Source organism: Rutilus rutilus (assembly GCF_951802725.1).
Source record: "Rutilus rutilus genome assembly, chromosome: 11".
Lineage (NCBI taxonomy): Eukaryota > Metazoa > Chordata > Actinopteri > Cypriniformes > Leuciscidae > Rutilus > Rutilus rutilus.
The window spans coordinates 16060999-16081238 of NC_140216.1; the positions used below are offsets into that span (position 1 = coordinate 16060999).

The 20240-nt window shown below is 43.8% G+C and overlaps 1 protein-coding gene across 8 annotated transcripts in view; it reads right to left on the reverse strand.

The window, feature by feature from the left end:
- epb41a (erythrocyte membrane protein band 4.1a) overlaps positions 1 to 20240 on the reverse strand; it is a 71572-nt gene that overhangs the window by 39875 nt on the left and 11457 nt on the right. For all 8 annotated transcript variants that reach the window (XM_084422701.1, XM_084422699.1, XM_084422700.1 and 5 more), the window contains exons 2-3: positions 12193 to 12593; positions 788 to 1495 (exon numbers count right to left, since the gene is read on the reverse strand). In XM_084422701.1, the coding sequence (XP_084278827.1) occupies positions 788 to 1495; positions 12193 to 12585 (1101 nt within the window). In that variant the 5' untranslated portion in view covers positions 12586 to 12593. The remainder of the gene's footprint in view (positions 1 to 787; positions 1496 to 12192; positions 12594 to 20240) is intronic.

The window sequence follows — 20240 nt, forward strand, 5'->3', positions numbered from 1 at the left end:
TTTGAAACGTTGTTGAATTATGCTGACTCTTTCACTTACTATTTTTGAAGCATATAATGTATGTTCTACATAAATAGTTGTCTTTGTAAGTTTGTATCCACCTTATTTTTCAATGCCGGAAGTAACCTATTTTCTTTGAATGTGTGGAGATTCAACAAAAAACTGGAAGAGTAACATAATGCTGTAAATGTTAAAGTAATTTGCGCTACTAACCAGTGTGTTTATGATTAAGATCATAATTTAAATAATATGATAACAAGTAACAGTTAGCAATATCAAGCAGCATAACACATTTTTGTTACAGCTAAAATAACTGGAAGGGCTTGAGACCTGAAGATTCGACACATTCAAATTACAACGTTAAAAATAAGGTAGATTCGATTCTGATAGACTCTTGTGTGGGTCATGAAATTTAATTGTTAGCTTAGCTCGCTACATGCTAACGTCAGAAATAGCTGTGAATGTAAAGCGAGACTTGCAAGTCAAGTTGCTTCTAATAAGGATGTTCTGTTTCGCTTAGAAAGCTTTCTCAGTAGACATCGAGTCAGCTCAGTCTGTTTTTAAGAGCCACACAGTATGATGATATGATCGCAACAAAAGCAGGCCAAAGTGTCACATCAGCAGAAACAGTCTCTTGGTAGTCTGAGAGTCAATTAGCAAAGGAAGTAAAAGCCCTTGAGCAATGCTTGAGTTTCAGAGTCACTCTCCCGGGACTAGACAATGATACACCGCACTTGATAAGCAACAAAAGTGTTGGTTGTGTGCTTTGTGTGTGTATGTCGCTTACTTCCAGTTCACACTCAAAGAGAGTATCATCCAGCAACTTGACTTTGCAGTGCATGATCCTGGGGCGGCGAGATGCTTTCTCCTTCTTCCCCTCCTCCTCCTCCTCCTCCTCCTCCTCCTCCTCCACTGCGTTCTCCTCCTCGTCCTCGTCCTCCTCCTCTTTCTCTTCCTCTTTTTCTCCTTCCTCCTTTAGTTCTGTTTCTGCCGCACCTGCATCTTCCAGCTTTGGCTCTTCCTCTACTTTCTCTTTTTCCTTCTCACACTCCTTGTCTTTCTCTCCCTCCTCTCTTTTGGCCTTGTCCTCATTTTTCTTCTCCTTCTTCTCTTTTTTCTCCTTCTCTTTCTTCTCTGCTTTCTCTTTCTTCTCCAGCTTCTCCTTCTTCTCCTTTTTCTCCGGCTTCTCCTTCTTTTCTAGCTTCTCCTTCTCCTTCTTCTCTAGCTTCTCCTTCTCTAGCTTCTCCTTCTCTAGCTTCTCCTTCTTCTCTAGCTTCTCATTCTTCTCTGGTTTCTCTTTCTTCTCTGGCTTCTCCTTCTTCTCTGGCTTCTCCTTCTTCTCTGGCTTCTCCTTCTTCTCTGGCTTCTCCTTGTCTGCTTTCTCCTTCTTCTCCTTTTCCTTCTTGACCTTCTTCTCCTTTTTCTCCCCCTTCTCCCCCTTTTCTCCTTTGCCTGACTCCAGCTCGGCGTCTTCCTTCTGATCTGCTACGATTTGCTGGAGGAAGACAGAATTAAACATGTTAAAAACCAAAGTTTAGATAATACACAATCAACAATGTCTAGACCCAGGGATTCATACAAAATGATTCTTTCAGTTTTTCCACGGATGGAAATTAACCTCCCTTCAAGAAACTGGTCCAAAATGTTAAACAATAAACAAACTTGTTTTCCAGGAAAGATTTTTTTGTGTAAACAAACAAACTAAAAGCCCTTTTTTCCACTTTTGTGTGCAGCTCCCAAATCTCAACATCCAATCAACAAGTGATGCATAAAACCGTTAAAGCAACTTAAAGCATTGTGCCTTTAACTGTAAATTTAAAATTTGCAAAAATAGTTGGATAGAAACCTTCGCAACCATAACCATAACACGTGGTTTAATGTCTCTATTCAAGCAAAAAGAGAGCAGAATAAATAATAAAAAGCTAGCGGAGAGGAAAAGGCTGAGGCATGTTGACAGCAGTTAGCAGTGCCTGTTCAGTATGAACAGCCTCTCAGAAAGCTTTTAGTGCTGCTGGAACAGATGAGAGCTGCACAGAGAAGGTTTTAACATGCAACCTTTGACCATAAAACAAACGTGTGAATGTCAGATGTGTGAAGCTCCACAGTCCAGTTAGCCTTTGGACAGACATCCCTTGCTATATGCAAACAGTTTGAACATCCAGTTGTCAATCTGAGGTCATATCTGACATGTTGTAAGCCCACACACCAGTAGGATAAGTGTTACTCATACTTTTTGTTTAAAAAATCATGAAAAAGAAAGGGCTGGTTTCACAGACAGGTCTTAGATTAAGCCAGGATGAGGCATTAGTTTAATTAGGACATTTAAGTAGGTTTTATGAAAGTTCCTTAGAAAAAAACATTACTGGTGTGCATCTTGAGACAAAACAATGGCAACCTGCGACTTATTTTAAGATATGTCATTGCAAGTTGTTTTCAGTTAAAACAGCTTAATAATGCATTTTGGTCTGGGACTAGACTTAAGCCTTGTCTGTGAAACCGGGGGACTGTCTATTAAACACTTCAACTCATTAAACACTTCAGCAGCATTACTGTTATTATATATTATATACAACAGAAAAAAATGACATACTGTTAGTCATATGGGCTACTACTATGATACTTTTATGTAGTGTTGCATGCAACAAAGTTCCCTTTCGAAAGGGAACTCGCACTGCGCCGATGACGCTATGGGAAACGTCCTCCACGTGAACTGGTGTCTGAAAAGCTATCCAATCAGGATAGGGGACAGCCTATGAGGTCACTACTAGTGCGACCCGGAAGTATAAAAGGGGCGCCTAGAGAACATATCATCCTCTTTTCGTCTGAAGGGATTGTTTTGTCTGATTTGCAATCACCTGAAAAGGTAAGAACAATTATGGCAAGTGATAAGCATTTCAAGAAGTGTGTGGATCCGTGTCTCAGGTTTCTGACACCAGATGACACACACAACTTGTGCGTTTACTGTTTGGGCGAAGAGCACGCACAATCAGCTCTTGAGAGACCTGATTGTGCAGAATGTGAGAGTTTTCCTCTAAGAAAACTCCGCTCTCGTCTAGCCCTCTTCTCGAGGGAAGAGGGACAGGCATCTGGGCCCAGTGGTTCGGGTCCCGCTCATGCTGAGGCATCGCGGAGACTCGGATCATGGGGTTCCCAGATGAAACTCGCTGATGAGTTTGAGAGGTGTTTCACTCTCACGCCAGTCAGAAGCTCGCAAGGGTGAGCTGCTGGACGAGGATGTGCTATCTCTTACATCCTCTGATCCAGCAACAAGTGCTCTGCTGGCACTTAGTCCAAGAGAGCAGGAGACGGCTGATGAGGAAGAAGAGGGATCTGAGGGAGGTGATCTGAGTTTATTGAATAAAATACCCACGAGCCTCAGCCAGCCGACCTCGGTCTCCTTCCTTCTCACACACACTAAAACAAGGGAAAATACTACACTGGTGCCGAAACCCGGGAAGGAAGGAGAACGCCGCCGCCAAGATGCAAACTCCGTCAGGAACATCGGGAACGCCATTTGCGGACATCACATCGCTCGCAGGTCTACATCAAGAAAACCATCAAGCCCTGCTGGACTTGCGGGCGGATCAGGAACATCGGTTTCAAGCCATGATGCAAGCCCAGCAGAAGGACCGCGAGCTGTTCCGGAGCTTGCTGGACCGGGAGGTTCGGACGGAGTCGGCTTCCCCCAGCCCCATCCCAGCCGCTCACATGTCTCTTACGAAGATGGGTGTCTCTGATGAACCCGAGGCCTTCGTGGACTTGTTTGAGAGAACGGCCGAGGCATGTGAGTGGCCATCGACCAGCTGGCCGGTTCGGCTAATTCCGCTGCTGTCGGGGGAAGCCCAGAAGGCTGCTCAACAACTGCCCGTCCAGAACCTCCTGGTATACGCCGATCTGAAACGAGCCATTCTCCAGAGGGTCGGCCTCAACCCAGAACAACATCGTCAACGCTTCCGTTCACTGGAACTGACGGAAGCAGGCCGACCCTTTGTCTTGGCGCAGCAGCTCCGGGACTCGTGCCGCAAATGGCTGTTGGCCGGAGGAAGCGACGCCGAGGCCATCATCGACAAGGTGGTACTGGAACAGTTTGTGTCCCGGCTACCGAAAAGGACTGCCCAGTGGGTCCAGTGCCACCGGCCGGCGTCGCTGGATCTGGCCATCCAACTGGCGGAGGATCAACTGGCGGCGTGCTCTGGGGTCGGCGAACCCCTTCCATCAATATCTCTCTCTCTTTCTCCCCCTGTCTCTCTCTCTTCCCATTCCCCTAAACCCGTTCCTTTTCCCAGGACCCGGTTCAATGGACCACCAAGGGCAGCTCCCCGCTGGAAGGCTGGAGCCGAGGTTCCAGCTGGGTCACGAGGATCCGTCAGGGGAGGGGGGCCGGTGCATACTGAAGGCCTCGACGCGGTTCCTGCGCTCTCCCCACGCCAATTCCTTGACCCACTTCCTGCCACTAGGGCGGCGGGGGAAGCCTGGGCCGGTCTGCTGGCGTTGCGGGGATCCGGGCCATTTCGTGGACCGCTGCCCGGTCATGGAGGTTGCAGACTGACACGTCGGACAGGGGGCTGGGCGCTGTCCTGTCCCAGGAGGTGGAGGGGAAGGACCGCCCGGTGCTGTACATTAGTCGTAAGCTCTCAAAGAGAGAGACTAAGTACAGCACCATAGAGAAGGAGTGTTTGGCCATCAGGTGGGCGGTTCTCACCCTTCGCTATTACCTCCTGGGGCGGGAGTTCACCCTCTGTTCGGACCACGTGCCCCTGCAGTGGCTCCACCGCATGAAGGACACCAACGCGCGGATCACCCGTTGGTATCTTGGCCTGAGTCGGGCGGTGGGGGTATGTGGCGGGGGAGGCGTGATTCAGCGAGGTCTGCGACGAGAGAGAGAGTGGAGAGACGGGTCGCGGTAAGTAGGTCAAGTGCAAAATGACTTACACCTGTGTCTCGTTGCAGTAATTGGCGTGGGGAGTAATTGGTATAAAAGCCAGACTGGAACCAGCGATCGAGGAGAGAGGGCTGAGGACTCGTGGGATCGTGGAAAGAGGACTCTTGATGAGGAAGACAAATGCTGTCGAGTGTTTTGAACTGTGGAATGAGATTTATGTTTGCCGCGCATGTGGCGCGATTGTGATCTGAGTTTATTTAATAAAATACCCACGAGCCTCAGCCAGCCGACTTCGGTCTCCTTCCTTCTCACACACACTAAAACAAGGGAAAATACTACACAGGCCTCCTCTTGTGATAGAGTTGTTAGGTTTATGTAGTAGGTGGTGCCAATCTTGGTCACCTAGTGATGTACAGGTTGGCTTCATCTCATCGAGAAATCTCTAGTGAGGCCACCGTGCACGAGAGCTTCAAACAAAATGTTCAGCATGGGATGGCTTCCTCCCATTTGGGGGTTTTCTCCTGAGGCCCACCGCTTTGTATAAAGCTCCAGATAGACCAATCAAGCGTTGACCCTCTTTGGGCCACCTGGATAGCCACCTTGTATTTGTATAGCAGGTCTCCTCTCACTTCTGAGAGTTGTTATGAGACTATAACTACAGACATAGGATATTCAAGTGCAATCCCCACGAGGGCTCCCTTAATATCTGGTTTAGGCATGTGTACTAGGAGTTTGTTGAGACGATCTGCTAGTAGCTTTTTCGTCCCGAGTCCCTCGGTATCTGAGCGTAAGCTCTTTAGATTTAGATCATCTACAGCTTATCTCTGTAAGGTCTAGTTTTTCCCTGGTACTGGCCTCCTCTTTCTACAAGAGTCATATAGCCTAGGCCAGGAGTGCCCAACCAGTTGATCGTCGACCATGAGGGGTGTAGAAAAAAAAAAAAAAAAAAAGTTTTTTTTTGTGTGGATGTGTGTAATATTTTGTATTAAATGTACACTACAGCCTATCATGAGTCCTTGCCAACACGTCCACAAAAAAGTATAAAAAAAAAAGAGAAAAAGAAAAAGTAGGCCACGTTTAACATACGGTCGCGCGTGACATGCATGACAGGAAGTTGACAGCTGTCAACAGTAGCTAGAAGCTAGCGAACAGAGCGGTTACACGCTCCTAAACGTTAACATGGCTGAGGGGAAACGAGCCAAGATCTATAATTTTCACCCTGAATGGGAGGAAGATAATTTTTTTGTTTATTCTCATTCAAAGCCTGTTTGTTTGATCTGCAATGCAACGGTGGCATTGGCAAAGAAAGGGAATCTGGAGCGGCATTTTAAAACAGTACACGGGAGCTACGAGAGGGATTTCCCTGCAAAAACGCCTTTACGTGCCACAAAAGTGCGGGATTTGAAAGCACAGCTTGCAGTGCGGCAGTCAATCTTCACCAAACCGAAGACCCAGGGTAAGGCCGCAACTATTGCTTCCTATCGTATCAATCACATCCTTGCTAAATACAAGAAGCCATTCAATGATGGCGATATGGTGAAGGAAGCCTTTCTCGAGGCAGCGGATAGCCTTTTTGACGACTTTAAAAATAAAACAGAGATTGTGAAGGCCATTAAGGAAGTGTAACTCTCCCGCAATACTCCTACAAGGCGATGTGAGAGAATGGCTGTGGATGTGGAGGAGCAACTGAGGAAGGATATTGACGTGGGTGAGTGCTTTTCCCTCCAATTTGACGAGTCGACTGATATGGTGGATGTGGCACAATTGTGTGTTTTCACATCAGGATGGTTTTTGAAGACATGAGCACCAAGGAAGAACAACTCACAATTTTGCCATTAAAAGGACACACCAGAGGTGAGGATATTTTTAATGCTTTCATGGGATTTGTTAGCGAGACAAAACTGCCGCTCTTCAAGCTGATCTCCATCACAACTGATGGGGCGCCTGCTGTGATGGGCCACACCAGTGGGTTCATTGCACTGTGCAAAGAAAGTGAATCTTTCCCGGATATCCTGAATTATCACTGTATAATTCACCAGCAAGCGTTGTGTGGAAAGATTTTAAATATGAAAGAAGTGATGGATATTGCGATGAAGATTGTGTGTTCAGTTCGGGCCAGGAGTCTGCAGAGAAGGCTTTTCCGTGCTCATTTGGAGGAGAATGATGCTGAGCACACAGACCTGCTGCTTCACACGGATGTTAGGTGGTTAAGCAGAGGTACATTTTTGGTCAGATTCATGGAGCTATTGCCTGAAATCAAGGACTTCCTGAAGCTTTCAAAACATGTGGATTACCATACAAAGTTAGAGGATCACCAGTGGCTTTTAGATTGATCTTTCCTCACTGATCTCACTGGCGAGCTCAATGAATTGAATTTAGAGCTGCAGGGTAAGGGTAAAGATGTAGTCAACATGATGAGTTCAGTGAACACATTTAAAAGCAAGCTACAGCTGATGTCAAGCAGGCTGCAGCGTGGTAACCTGCACAACTTCCCTCACATGCAAGCAGAACTACAACGTCAAGGTAAAGGTGTGACACAGCTTGACAGTGCACGTTATGAGGAGCATGTTCAGAGCATCTCGGTAGAGTTTGAGAGCCGTTTTACTGACTTTGCATCCGAGCCTGTAGCCAGCTATATGTGTTATCCATTTGGTGCAAGTATTGATGTTGGTGACATTGCCGCCAAAGTCAAATCACTTTTCGACTTGGAAAGCTCCGCTCTTGAGGATGAGATTCTGACATTGCAAAATGACATTGAAATCAAAGCCAAATCAACATCCGCTCAACCTGGAGAGCATGTAGTGTTCTGGAAACTACTGGTGGAGGAGAAGTATCCCAATCTCAGAAGATGTGCCTTGAACCTGACAGCTCTTTTTGGATCAACTTATTTGTGCGAGAATACTTTCTTGCACATGAAAATCATCAAGTCCAAGTACAGGGGTGCGTTCTCCGAAACTACCTTAACGCTACGTCGTTCTTAAGTTGTACCTTAAGAAGTACCTTATCGTTAATAAGTGGTTTCCGAAACCTTCTTAGTTAAGTATACCTTCTGTAAGTCATACGTTCGTAAGGTTGGTCTGGAGCGCTCTTAGCTATACCTTATCGCTGCTGACGGTTCATACCGCTAGTGGCCACCACTACGCAAAAAGCTTTTTTACATCGCAGTTTAATTACACATCGAAAATTTTATATGAAAATTTAATATAAAATCTGATTTAGTATTAAAATTACATTTTTACTTTACTTTAAAATTTTACACATAAAATACTTAAGTTGTTATAGCCTACACCCAGTGTATGGAAGTGTTTTCATTAATAAAGTTTCCATACACTAATGGTTGTTAGCTTTTTTAATTACTATCCTAAGGCACATCAGCTGGCGAACCATTTGACAGAAAAGGCTTAGGAGTCTATATAAAGAAAGATGAGTTTACACAAACTTTATAGCTATGGCAGCGAGACAGCGAGTACTTGTTTTAAATCAAAGACGGCGCCGTCCGCGGAGCCAGTTAGTGTATGTCAACTACATGGCTGGTGGATAATCAGCATACGTTGTGGAGAACATTAACACACTTATGGCCGTAAGGGTTTGGGATTGCACACATGCTAAATTATAAACACATACTCATATTTATTTCTGCATGTACATATTTCAATGAGCCCCGATAAATGCAGTTTGTACTATTTCTAAAACGCTTCTTTATAAAGAACATTGTTTTCTCAATACTTTACCTATACCGCTGTGAAGGAAAGAGCGCACAATCGATCATCGAGGCATCGATATCAACCTATTCAGCGCCTCCACCATGGACAGCGCCTGCTAAGGTCGAACTTAAGAAGGTTTACCTTAAGCAACATCCTAAGGTATAGTTCGGAGAACACACGTAGGAAAGGTATACCTGTAGTTAAGGTGTACCTTTTAAGTCTTCGTAGCGCGCTAAGAGACAACGTTATCGGAGAACGCAGCCCAGATCAACAATGATCACCTTGCAGCCTGCCTATGCCTTGCAACCAGCTCCTACACTCCAGACTACGAGAAGCTATCCTCCTCCTCCCAGTGCCAGGTCTCCCACTAAGGTAAACCTGTTTTCTATCTGGCTTATTTTTCTGTTTGGTTCATATTAAGGTCAGTTATGACTATTGCTCATCATGCAGATTGGCATGTGTGTGTGTGCGTGTGTGTGTGAGAGAGAGAGAGAGAGAGAGAGAGAGAGAGAGAGAGAGAGAGAGAGAGAGAGAGAGAGAGAGAGAGAGAGAGAGAGGAGCAGAGAGAGCAGGTTTGTGCTACAGCGCACTATGCAAACTGCCAACTGTGTGAGAGGAATTTGTCTGTGTGTGTGTTTGAGAGAGGGAGGGTTTGTGTTGTGATGTCTAGTAGTTGTGTGACAACAAGAAAAAGTGTTGTGAGGTTAGTTACTGCAGGCTGGAAACGATGTGTGTGGGTTTGCGATCTCGGGAGGTTGGCTACTTGAAAAGTAGATCTTGGGTCAAAAAAGATTGGGCACCCCTGGCCTAGGCCCACCTTGGCATTAGGCGATAACGCTAGTGGATGTTAAGGGCAGAATAAATAGCAGCATAGGTAGCAGGCTATTCCTAAGCCTCCCATGCAGGCATATTCTGGGCGTTGACATACCTGTCTCTCTCTGGAAAGAGAGAGTTGGAAGCAGTAAGACTGTGGTCTCCGCTTTCAGAGCTGTATATTGTAGCTAAAATTTCCCACCTAGTTTTTAGGTTGGTTAACTAGGCCCCTTGAATAAATTTTCAAGTCATAAGGTGAAAATGTCGTTGGACTCATAGCTGAGGCCTCCATTTCCCTTGGGCTTAGTGTTTTTTTGGCTACCCACATCTTTAATTTATTTGCCCTGCACCACTGGGGTTCACTTTAGTACACCCTCCCATTTGGGACGGGTTTGAGCACACTCCCTTATAGCCTAAGCATGCCATGGACTGACACTTTTGATAAATGAAGTTGTAGGCCTTTCTATAGGCCTCCTCGATAAGTCAGTTAGCATAAGATTGTACTCCCCTCATTTAAAGGGTCGATAGCGCTCTAGCTGAGTACGCGGTCCATTGGCAATGTAAAGTAGGAAAAACCAGGCCCACAGTATTTCTGTGAGTACACCTATGATATCTGAGGCTAGTTCTGCTAGTCCTCCTTGAAAGTGGCTCCACCATCTTGTGGATTTTAGCAATAAGTTCACGTTGTAGGCTCCCTTTGAGCCTCCCTGATTCTAGCCCAGAGCCTGGTCAAATATATTATTTTCCTAGCTAACCCCAAGTCTGGTTAGAAGGTGTAGGACTCTCATGAGGCCTCCCTTCTGGATCAGCACTAGAGCTGTAGGCGCTCCCCTTATCTAGGGTCCCTTGTTAGAGTGTCCAGCCTCCACAATGTTTCAAAGCACTGTGTAGATCCAGGATTTAGTAGAGTTACTCCCCTCTTTGCAAGGGTTATAAAGCGCTATGCTGAGTTCTACTCTCCAAGATGCCCGTCTCTATGTTCCTGTTTAAAAAATGTGAGAGACACTGTTTAGGAAAACAGACAGGTTGTTGGCAAGACTAGATCAGAAGATTTAATCAGGTCAGCCTCCCTGGTGGCATGTGGTGTTGACTCTATGCCCCCCTCAGAAAGTGTTATTCCCTTAAAGGAACCCCTTCCATGGAAGCTGTTGGTTTCAAGTTGTTGGGCAGCACTGGTAGGCTTTTCCTTGTTTGGAGGCCTCTTTGAGGCTTATAGCTTGCAGTGACCGTAGGGAATAATGTTACTGACAACTGTATGTCACAATTGTATGTGACCTGAAGGGGGAGTGTTTTCTTGAAATTTCAGGTTGAAACTGCCAGTTCTGACGTTTTGTCACGAGCCATAATTGGCATGCACTCCCCTCAGCATGGTGGAATTGTACATCGTTCCCCATAGCGTCATCGACGCAGTGCGAGTTCCCTTTTGAAAGGGAACGTCTAGGTTACGACTGTAACCTCTGTTCCCTGTGAACAGGGAACGAGACACTGCGTCGTTAGCCATGCCTCGAGGATGCCTGCTGAACAGTCCCTTCAGACGAAAAGAGGATGACATGTTCTCTAGGCACCCCTTTTATACTTCTGGGTCGCACTAGTAGTGACGTCATAGGCTGTCGCCGGTCAAATTCGATTGCCGTGAATGGATAGCTTTTCAGACACCGGTTCACGTGGAGGGCGTTCCCCATGGCGTCATCGACGCAGTGTCTCGTTCACATATGTAACCCTTAAGGAGGGAACGGAGACGAGAGTCGGCCGTACCGTACTGATTGGGATCATGCTTAGGGAGCCTGTCATCTTCGAGAATTGATAAAACGAGCCAATGCACATTGGCATGCGAGATTTGCATCTCGCGCTCCGCCCTGCAGCGCGAGTATAAATACGGAAGCGTGGTGGTCTAGCAATTGTGGCGACGGGACTCACGTCTCTGTTCTCTCCTTCAGGGAACGAGGGTAACATACGTAACCGAGACGTCCCCTTTCAGTTCGGTCACGTTCGACGTGAGTCGGACGTACCGTACTGATTAGGATCCCAATTAACACGCCGTAGGGATCACAACATATGGGACCCAGCCTAGCACAGGTTCCACAAATGCATACGAGTGCTAGGCCTGGCGTCGGATGCTCCACCACGTCTGACTGCCGAGGGGTGTGGAGGAACTCAAGAGGGTTCGGCAATGGGGAACTCAACTGGAGCAAGAATGGCGCACGTATCCAGTCCATGGGAGGGAAATGGCACAGCAAGCCGACACTTTGAGCGGGGCCTACGGTGTTGACTGGCTTCTATGAGAAGACAGCGCACGGCAAGCTACCGGCTCGACACGAAGGCTATAGAATCTAGCAAACGTGTTAGGTGTCGCCCAGCCAGCAGCTCTAGAGATATCTGTCTGCGAGGCACCCTGTGCCAGCGCCCAGGAAGAAGCTACACTCCGAGTTACATCATTTGTAATGAGATCAACCTCATGGCTCTACCATCTGAAAAAGCGCAATAGACAGCATGGATCACGTGTGTCTCGATAACTACTCATATTATAGCCTTTATATGAGTGAATTTCTGTTGTACGTCATTCAATCACTGTTTGTGAAGGCCATAGAAATGAATGACAACTGCTGTAAACTAAATCTTACCTGTTGCAAAATTGTTCATGATTTCTCTTATAAAACAGATTTTTTTTGTTTTAAACTCCAAAACTAGATATATCCAAAATTAATGTTTAATGGCAAACATGTTACATTACTGATAGGCTGTCATTAATTAAATAATGGCTATTTCTTCACAAAAGAAGATTGCTTTTCTCACCTGGTTTTCAGCACTGCTGATTGAGTGCTGGTCTAGAGCAACATCGCCCTCTATACGCAGTTCTGGCTCGGGGTCCGCTATAGGAGCTTTGGGTTCTTCCTGGCTATCCTTCTCTCTGGCCCTCTCTGTCTCTACCCCCTCGCCCTCCGAGCACTGCGAGCGGCGCTTCAGGAAGGAGGAGAAGAGGCGGGAGAGGCCGCGGCCAGCGGAGGTGCGCTGTCGCGGCTTTAGCTGCTGTTCCTCCTCTGAGCCCCCAGAGGGCGCAGAGGTGCCGGAGGGACTATTCTGAGCTGTATCAGTGGGGCCTGGCTCCTGTGCAGTGGGGTCCTCTTCTTCCTGCTGCTGCTCAACCACCTGTTTCTTCTGAACGCTCTCCGCCTCGTCTGTCGTCATGGCAGTCACTGGAGGAAGAAAACTTTCAGTTAAAGTTACATATCGAATTTATAGCATTTTATAATTGCTGACTGCATACAAATTCAAATAATATTCATCTTAAATATAATGAGATTAGGATTGGAGAGTGAAAATAGCATTTTAAAAGTGTCCGGATGTAATACTTTTCCAGTGGATTTTCACAGTATGGGCCTGTCCCAATACCTTGCGCATACCTTCCTGCATGTGGCAGGAAATAAATGTGCAAGGCTGTCCCGCGTCAGAAAAATGCCAATGCTCAGTGCCCTTAATATACACTAAATCCACACCATCTCTAATTGTGAAAAAAAGGAGGAGACTTTTAATGATGAAGAAAGTGCAAACACAATGCTATAAAATCATTGTTCAATCAACTGTACAAACATGATTCCCGCAGTAAGCCATGTCATACTGTGGGATCTCAGTTGTCTTTAACGTCAGACTGTACAATAGTCAAGATTCATTAAAAACAGAAGGCTCGTAGTTTTACATCATCAATCCGTGACATGTTCCGTGATGGTGAGCTGCAATTACATGTGGGATTGAAATGGTAGTGAGCAAACAAAAACTAGGGAGGGAGGAGGGAGTTTTTGTTCTTAAATCTCTAGCGATAATTCTGATCATGGCTTTTCTTTAAAAAAAAAAAAAAACGATGTGTATGGAGCGTGTGGTGGTCTGTTGTTGTCGCACTAATTGCATCATCAGATTCTGTGCTCCTATTGGTTTTGACGGTTGTTGTAAGAGAAGTCACACTGCAGGACTGTTCCTCAAAACTTCTGACACTGGCAGAATTTCATTGGAGGTCAAATTTGATCTCAGTGGTAATTAATTAATCAGCTGTCTGTCAACATGTCAAACTAGCAATCAAAGACTACAGATATTGGCCTAGGATCAGAGGAATCTTTTAGGATTCACAAAATTTGTCTCAGATGGCCAAATTGTCGCCAAAATCGTATACTCTTCAGGACATGGTGCCACCTGGCCTAACTGCCCATATGGTTAATCAGATTATTTCCTTAGCATGTTCATGACAGTTCATCAGAGATGTATTGATGTCTGATTAATGAGCAACTCAAAGAATCAGTTTATCAATTGAATGATATGTTTATGAGAACTGATTCAATAATTCAGTCAAGGCGGTTAATAAGCCACTAGACAGAAAGAATATCAGTGGATAATTTACAATTTGGAATGTTCTTATAAACCAACAAAGCTATCATTTAACTAAAGCTGTAAAATATAGCATGTTTTGGTGTATGGACAACTATCATGATACTTTATGATGTTCTGTTTTATGTTGTAGCCTAAAAGCTTCAGTCCCCATTCATTGTAATTGCATGTCTAGAATTTCTTGTTTTGTGTTGCACAGAAGAAACAACAGAGTAAATGGGGAGAAAATGATGAGACTTTTCATCTTTGGGTGAACTATCCTATTAATAATAATTTCACGAGTTCACACATAGCCTACATGAAATCAGATGTAGTAGGCCTAATTTATGCGTATTTGGCGTGCTGTCCGGGAGAGGGCTCCGAGCTCGGAATTTGGCCCGAACCCAGAGTACTGCCCCCTTTTGACTGGGATAGAAAACCAGCCAAGAGTGAGATGATGGGGTGGTGGTGGAGGGATGCTGTGAAACTGTCATGGGACAGAGGTGAGGGAAGGCTATATTTATACCGGCTTCCTCTTGTCCTGATTGGTTGATTACCTGAATGTGCTCCTCCCGAACTTTGATACATAAAACTTCATTTAAATTATGCTTTTTATTTAAACTTAATAAACTAAATTTTAATTACATTTTTTTTATATAAAAAACATAAATTTGATTCGAAATAGTTGTGAATTAAGCAGAATCGTTCAAGAAAATCACAATCCCTGAAGTGAATCGATTTTTTCACTCACCCCAGCATATGGGTGCAAGAGACAGATTCTGTGAAAGACGAGCTAAGAACTGCCACACAACTACAGCTCTCTATACATCGCAACTGAACCCTTAAAAGTGTGAATAAACAACTGAATGGACCTCTTTCACACACTTGTACACAGCAAACACACGACGAAGTATGCATTTCTCTATTTTGAAATAATCAGTGAAGCCATATCCAATTATGACAAGATCACACTTTTAGTGTTAAATCTAATCCAATGAGTGCACATGAACCACTTTAGTCATTGAAGGTGTTACGTGAGCCAGCCAACCCCAGACCTAAGACACTAAAACATTATGGGTGATGGTCTAAGGAAGCTGTTACAAAACCTGATGCAGCTTGACCTGGGTTGCACAAACAACAGTGGATTCACTAAGGTGACATCAGTAGATACATATTATTGAAAAAAAAAATACTATACTATGGAAGTCAATGGGGCCCATGAACTGTTTGGTTACCGACATTCTTCAAAATATTCTTATTTGTGTTCAGCAGAAGAAAGAAATTCATACAGGTTTGGAAACAACTTATGGGTGAGTAAATGGTGACAGGATTTTAATTTTTGGGTGAACTATCCTCTTTATTTATTAACTGGGAGCTCAAAGCTTACACCCTTTGAATTTGATAATCCGTGCCGCACCAGAACACAATCGTTTGAGGCTGTCTGAACATGTCAAAACGTTCAGAAGTTGCGCTGTTGTCAGAAGCTGCTCAAGTACATGGAATATGTCAGAAATAGAAGGGGCGTCAGTTTATTGTTCACTCCCCATCCTGCACCATGTTCAGTGTAGACAGTATCACTGATTATAATGGGTTTAGTTGCGTTTGGTGCATTGTGCCACTCACGTTCACGCAAATTCAAATTTCATGTCACACAACATGTTTCCCAGTTCTCTGGTGAAATGTTCTTCAACACCACTTTAACTAATGATGCGGAGTCATCATTCAGTCATTTCAATAGAATCCATGAGATTGGGAATTTTACCTGAGGACAAAAGACTTTCACAGCAAAATTCACAGCATTGCCATTGACCAAGAGAAAGCTACTTGGTTTGAAAGTGACTTCTATCACTACAATTCTAATGACAATTTACCTTTTTTTGCCTGAAAAATTTTGCAGACATTCTGCTAACGTGACAGTACCTTAACTACAAGAGATGTCACAAGGAAATATTCACACCGGTGTATAAACTTACAACAACACCATTAACATGAAGGGGGGTTGGCTTTTGAATACACGCTCACTTTTCACTTTTGCTTTTTAATTCCCGATCACACTTACTCTGTGTATATAGGCCTATATTTTTTTGGCATCAGGGAGCCGCTATCAGGTAATAAGTGAAATCTGACTCCTGCAGCACTGTGCTTCGACTCAGCAGCTCGTGCTGTATATGGAGCAGAGCAGACGCCAGCGCCCAGTGTCCAACTGAACTAGGCCTAATGGTTTTTATTTCTATAAAAAAGCAAAAGCAGTTTGGGTGGTGCCGTGATGGGCAAGTAAAGGCCCGGGTGTACTTCACTTTCCGCATTCTGTCTCTGCGCACAGTCTCAAAGCCTTTGAAAGTATATGCACCATTGTACGCACACCGTCCTTGCAGACACAAAAATCAAAGCCACTTAAAGGCAAGTCTGCAACCTTAGCCGGAAAAAGTGTAATGCGGAGACAAGAGGCCGTTGTTTATGAATGGATGTCAATGGAGGAGCTTCACTATGCTGAATAAACGGCTTTTATGAGGAAATAGCTAATCATTTAATCGTTTGCTCTTAAACATTTTACAAAAAAAATGCTGTTTTATAAGAGAAGTCACTGACAATTGCGTGACAGGTATGATTAAGTTTATGGCACTTCTCAAGGCCCTGGGTATACTTCATTTTCCACGTTCCGCTCCGTCTCGCGCACAGTTGAGCGCGGAAGCCTTTCCAAGTATACTCCTTTGGCCGTGAGCGTGGAAAGACGCGTTCGGCGCTTGCACACTATCTAGTGGATTTTGTTTTCAAAGCGCTCAAGTCACTCGCACATGCACTGTTGTACGCGCACTGTCCGCGCGGCCGCGGTCCCAAAAATTGGGCTGCACGAACGGGGTGTGCAGAAGTCCGCGGATCCTCCTGATGATGAAAATTATGCCACGCGGGCGGCCAAAGTATACTTTGGGCTTCATTCATTCCTATGGTATCCGCAAACAGTGATTGACAGCCGCACAACTCTGAATGAAATTCAATGAAATCAATTTGTCAAGGCTGTAATGTGATTGGTTATCAAGACACATGCGATCCAAGTTAGCATCGCGCTTTTTCCAATGGTAGAGCCATGGACCCTCATATCTCCCAATAATATAAGGGACTGCATGCGGACAGTGTGCGCAGACGTTCATGGACCCTCCTGATGACGAAAATTACTTCACGCGGACAATGCGCGGATCATCACGGAAAACAGACGGCCGAATTATTAGGGCTGGGGTAAACGATTATTAATTAAACGATTAGTCGGGCGATTATTTTATCGATTAGTCGACTAATCTAACGACTAATTGGAATTAATTATCCTGTCTGTTATTCGCATATCTCTGTCAAACCAGTACTCCGATGGATTTCAAACTCGACAGCTGTCTGGGCACGAGTAAGTGCAGTGCCAAGTTTGACGTTGTTTGGATGAGAAATGCAAAAGATATCATTAAATATATCGGTAAAAGAAGCACTTAGAAGGTTGTGGTTTAAAAATAAACATTCTGACATAAACACTCTGTCAGCTACAATGTTTACTTCTGAATAATATAGTATAAACGTGATAAATCCATTTTGATTAATTTGAGTAAAAAATGTGTTTTCTTTACCAAGAAAGTGGCAAGATGAAAACCACTATTTTCTGTTTCAAACTTTCACATAGCATCTTTAGGTTATAATAACATAAATAATTCAAATCCAGATTTAGATTTTCAAAGATTTATTATAAAAACTGATTATTTTTTCCCAAAAATGCAATTAATCCATTGAATCAATATAAAAGTTATTTTTCATATTGAAACTGTTGAAAATACACAACAAAGTAAGTTGATCCACATATGACAGCCTCTGAACTCGGTCAATACTAATATTATATACACACACGAACTGGACTAACGTTAAACATAGGCTAACGTTACATTCAATCAGCCATCGCTAAGAAATACCTCCTGAACTTTTTTGACGGTGATCAGCTGTAAAATGGCTTGGTCCTGCGCCACTGCTCGGTTTTCGTTGACTTTGAGTACAAGAATTTAACGTTTTTTAAAAGATCCCCTGGGGTTAACGTGTCAGCATTCGACAGAAGTTTGACGCTGTCGTGTGAGAACAAGCAACGGTATTTCTCTTCCTCCCGCGTGCCTCATCTTCTTAATCTCCTCACGTAAATGATTAGATTTCGATGGCTTACATTTCTTCCCTGCGGCAGAAATCACCACAGGTTCATCAATGCCGTCACATGTATTATTTTTTTTCTTTGTTGATCAAAAAGTACAAAGTAGATAAGAAAACTAGGATGCCGGGTGTATTCAAAGCGCCGCCGTTACTGTTTACAATGCGTGGAATAGTGCGCTGTGAATGGTTGAGTGGATTTATCGCATTCTGCAGAGAAAGGAGACTGGCGTTTGTCGCGGTTTGGAAAGAAAGTGAGAAAACATGACAGAATAACACAGCGGGCGGTGTGTGTGTGGCGAGCTGTACCTACTGGAATGGTGCAAAAAAATAAAAAAATAAAGAAGCGTCGACGCAAAAAATATGACCTCGACGTCATCGACGCACCGCTACAGCTCTACGAATTATACTTGAGCTTCATGTAATTAGTGTGTAGCTGAACACCTTGTAACAACGGTAATATTATTCAAAGTTTTCAGAGTAAATATTGTGCTGCTGTGATCTCTGTACATGTGCAGCTTAGACCTGGTCAACCACAACAAGCTGGTCAAATGGCTGTGGAAACCAGCTGCACCTGAGTTACATCAAAGGAGAATTGCTGAGTCTAAAAAAAAACATGATCTCACCAAACAAGCACTTTCACTGTACTGCTGTCCCATTAAGATTCAGACTAAACTGCCCGAGTGCTCTGCACAAGAAACCTTAACACAACTCGAGGATATTCCTCTCACCAATTCCCAACTCAACATAATCCAATCCATCCTCTGTCCGGACCATGCATCTCTCTCCTTTGTTCTCTGTCCCCCTCCTGTAAAAAAAACACTCTCCCTCTGGTGTAGTATTGCATTGAAATCTGGGTATTTTTTTTATATTAAGGTCTGAAATTTGGGTTCCACCACATTATAAAAAAGGCTGTTTTTATTTTAGTTGTGCTGACATTAATAGTGATAGCCTAACAATTAATAGAGCACAGCACACAGACAAGTAAATAAACACAGACTCAAATAGCTTCCTATTGAATCCTTTTGTCCACACACATTCACACACAGGTCTGCCGTTCAGTCATCATTCTTTCCCGTTCATTAGCTAAATAATTACAAAGCCTCATTATGAGGGTTCAAGTTTAAGCACAAGCTGTCTCTTGAGGACAGAGCGCAAACACAGTGGACTAAAGAAGACAGTCCCATTCATGCAGAAAGGCTGTGTGTTTGTGTGAGTGTTAAATAAACTAATCTGGCACTAATATGCATTTAACCTCCCTTTTACAGCAGGTATCTTTCATTTACTTTATTCTCAAGAAATCAACATAAAAAGAAGGTCAAGGAACTTAGTTTTGAGGTTTGTGAGGGTCAGGTTCTAGGACAAACAATATGTGTGTTCCCTCAGTCACTTCAATAGATAAACATACATTCATACTGACTACACACTGAAATAGCCTACTCCTTATTAAGAGAGTGCAGGTGTCTGTGATTGCCAAATGCAAAGTGTTACACCTCCCATCCTGAAATGAACCCAAACAGGAAGTGAACTTCTAAACTTCTTGTTTTATCTACTTAAAGCCATCAACAACTAAACTATAGATACCCACCACCTGCTCAACTAGGACTGAACCATCCAGCTGCACAAATGCAAGAAAAAAAAAAAGAAAAAAAATGCTTTACTACAAAGAGTGTGTCTTGCAGTGCATTTCTACTTTGCCAAACAAAGATTCTCACAAATCTTCCCTCCTCACATCTGTCCAAGTGTAGATGGACACTGACCCTACAGCAAATGCACACACTTAGTGCTCTGCGAAACTCCTTTAGAACCGGCCCACGTTTCCACTGAACTGAGGGCCAAATGATGACAGAGTACAGCAACCTGCCCACAAACAAACCTGATGATCTCTGTTTACGAGTTTTGAAACATATTTTTGAACAATTAATATTCAGTAATATTATCAGTTTAACTGCACTGACACTATTGGGTGAGAACAAAATTTGAACTGAACTGAGCTGGATAATGACACTTTAAAACATCAACACTTATTGAAGATGAATAATGACACTATTGTCTTCTGTAGAGCTGTTTATAGCTGAATTGAACATATTTCATGATTGATGAACTTTGCAACATTGACAGAACTGAATTGAAACCCTGAACTAAATTTAGCTGAATTATGAACCGTTTCCTGTAGAGCTGCTTTACAGCAAAAATTAAGCTTCATTTTATAATTTATGAATTTTACAACATTAACACTGTTATTATCTTGTTTATTAATGTGATACTGCTTTGAAACAATCTGTATTGTATAAAGTGTTATGTAAATCAATGTCACTTCA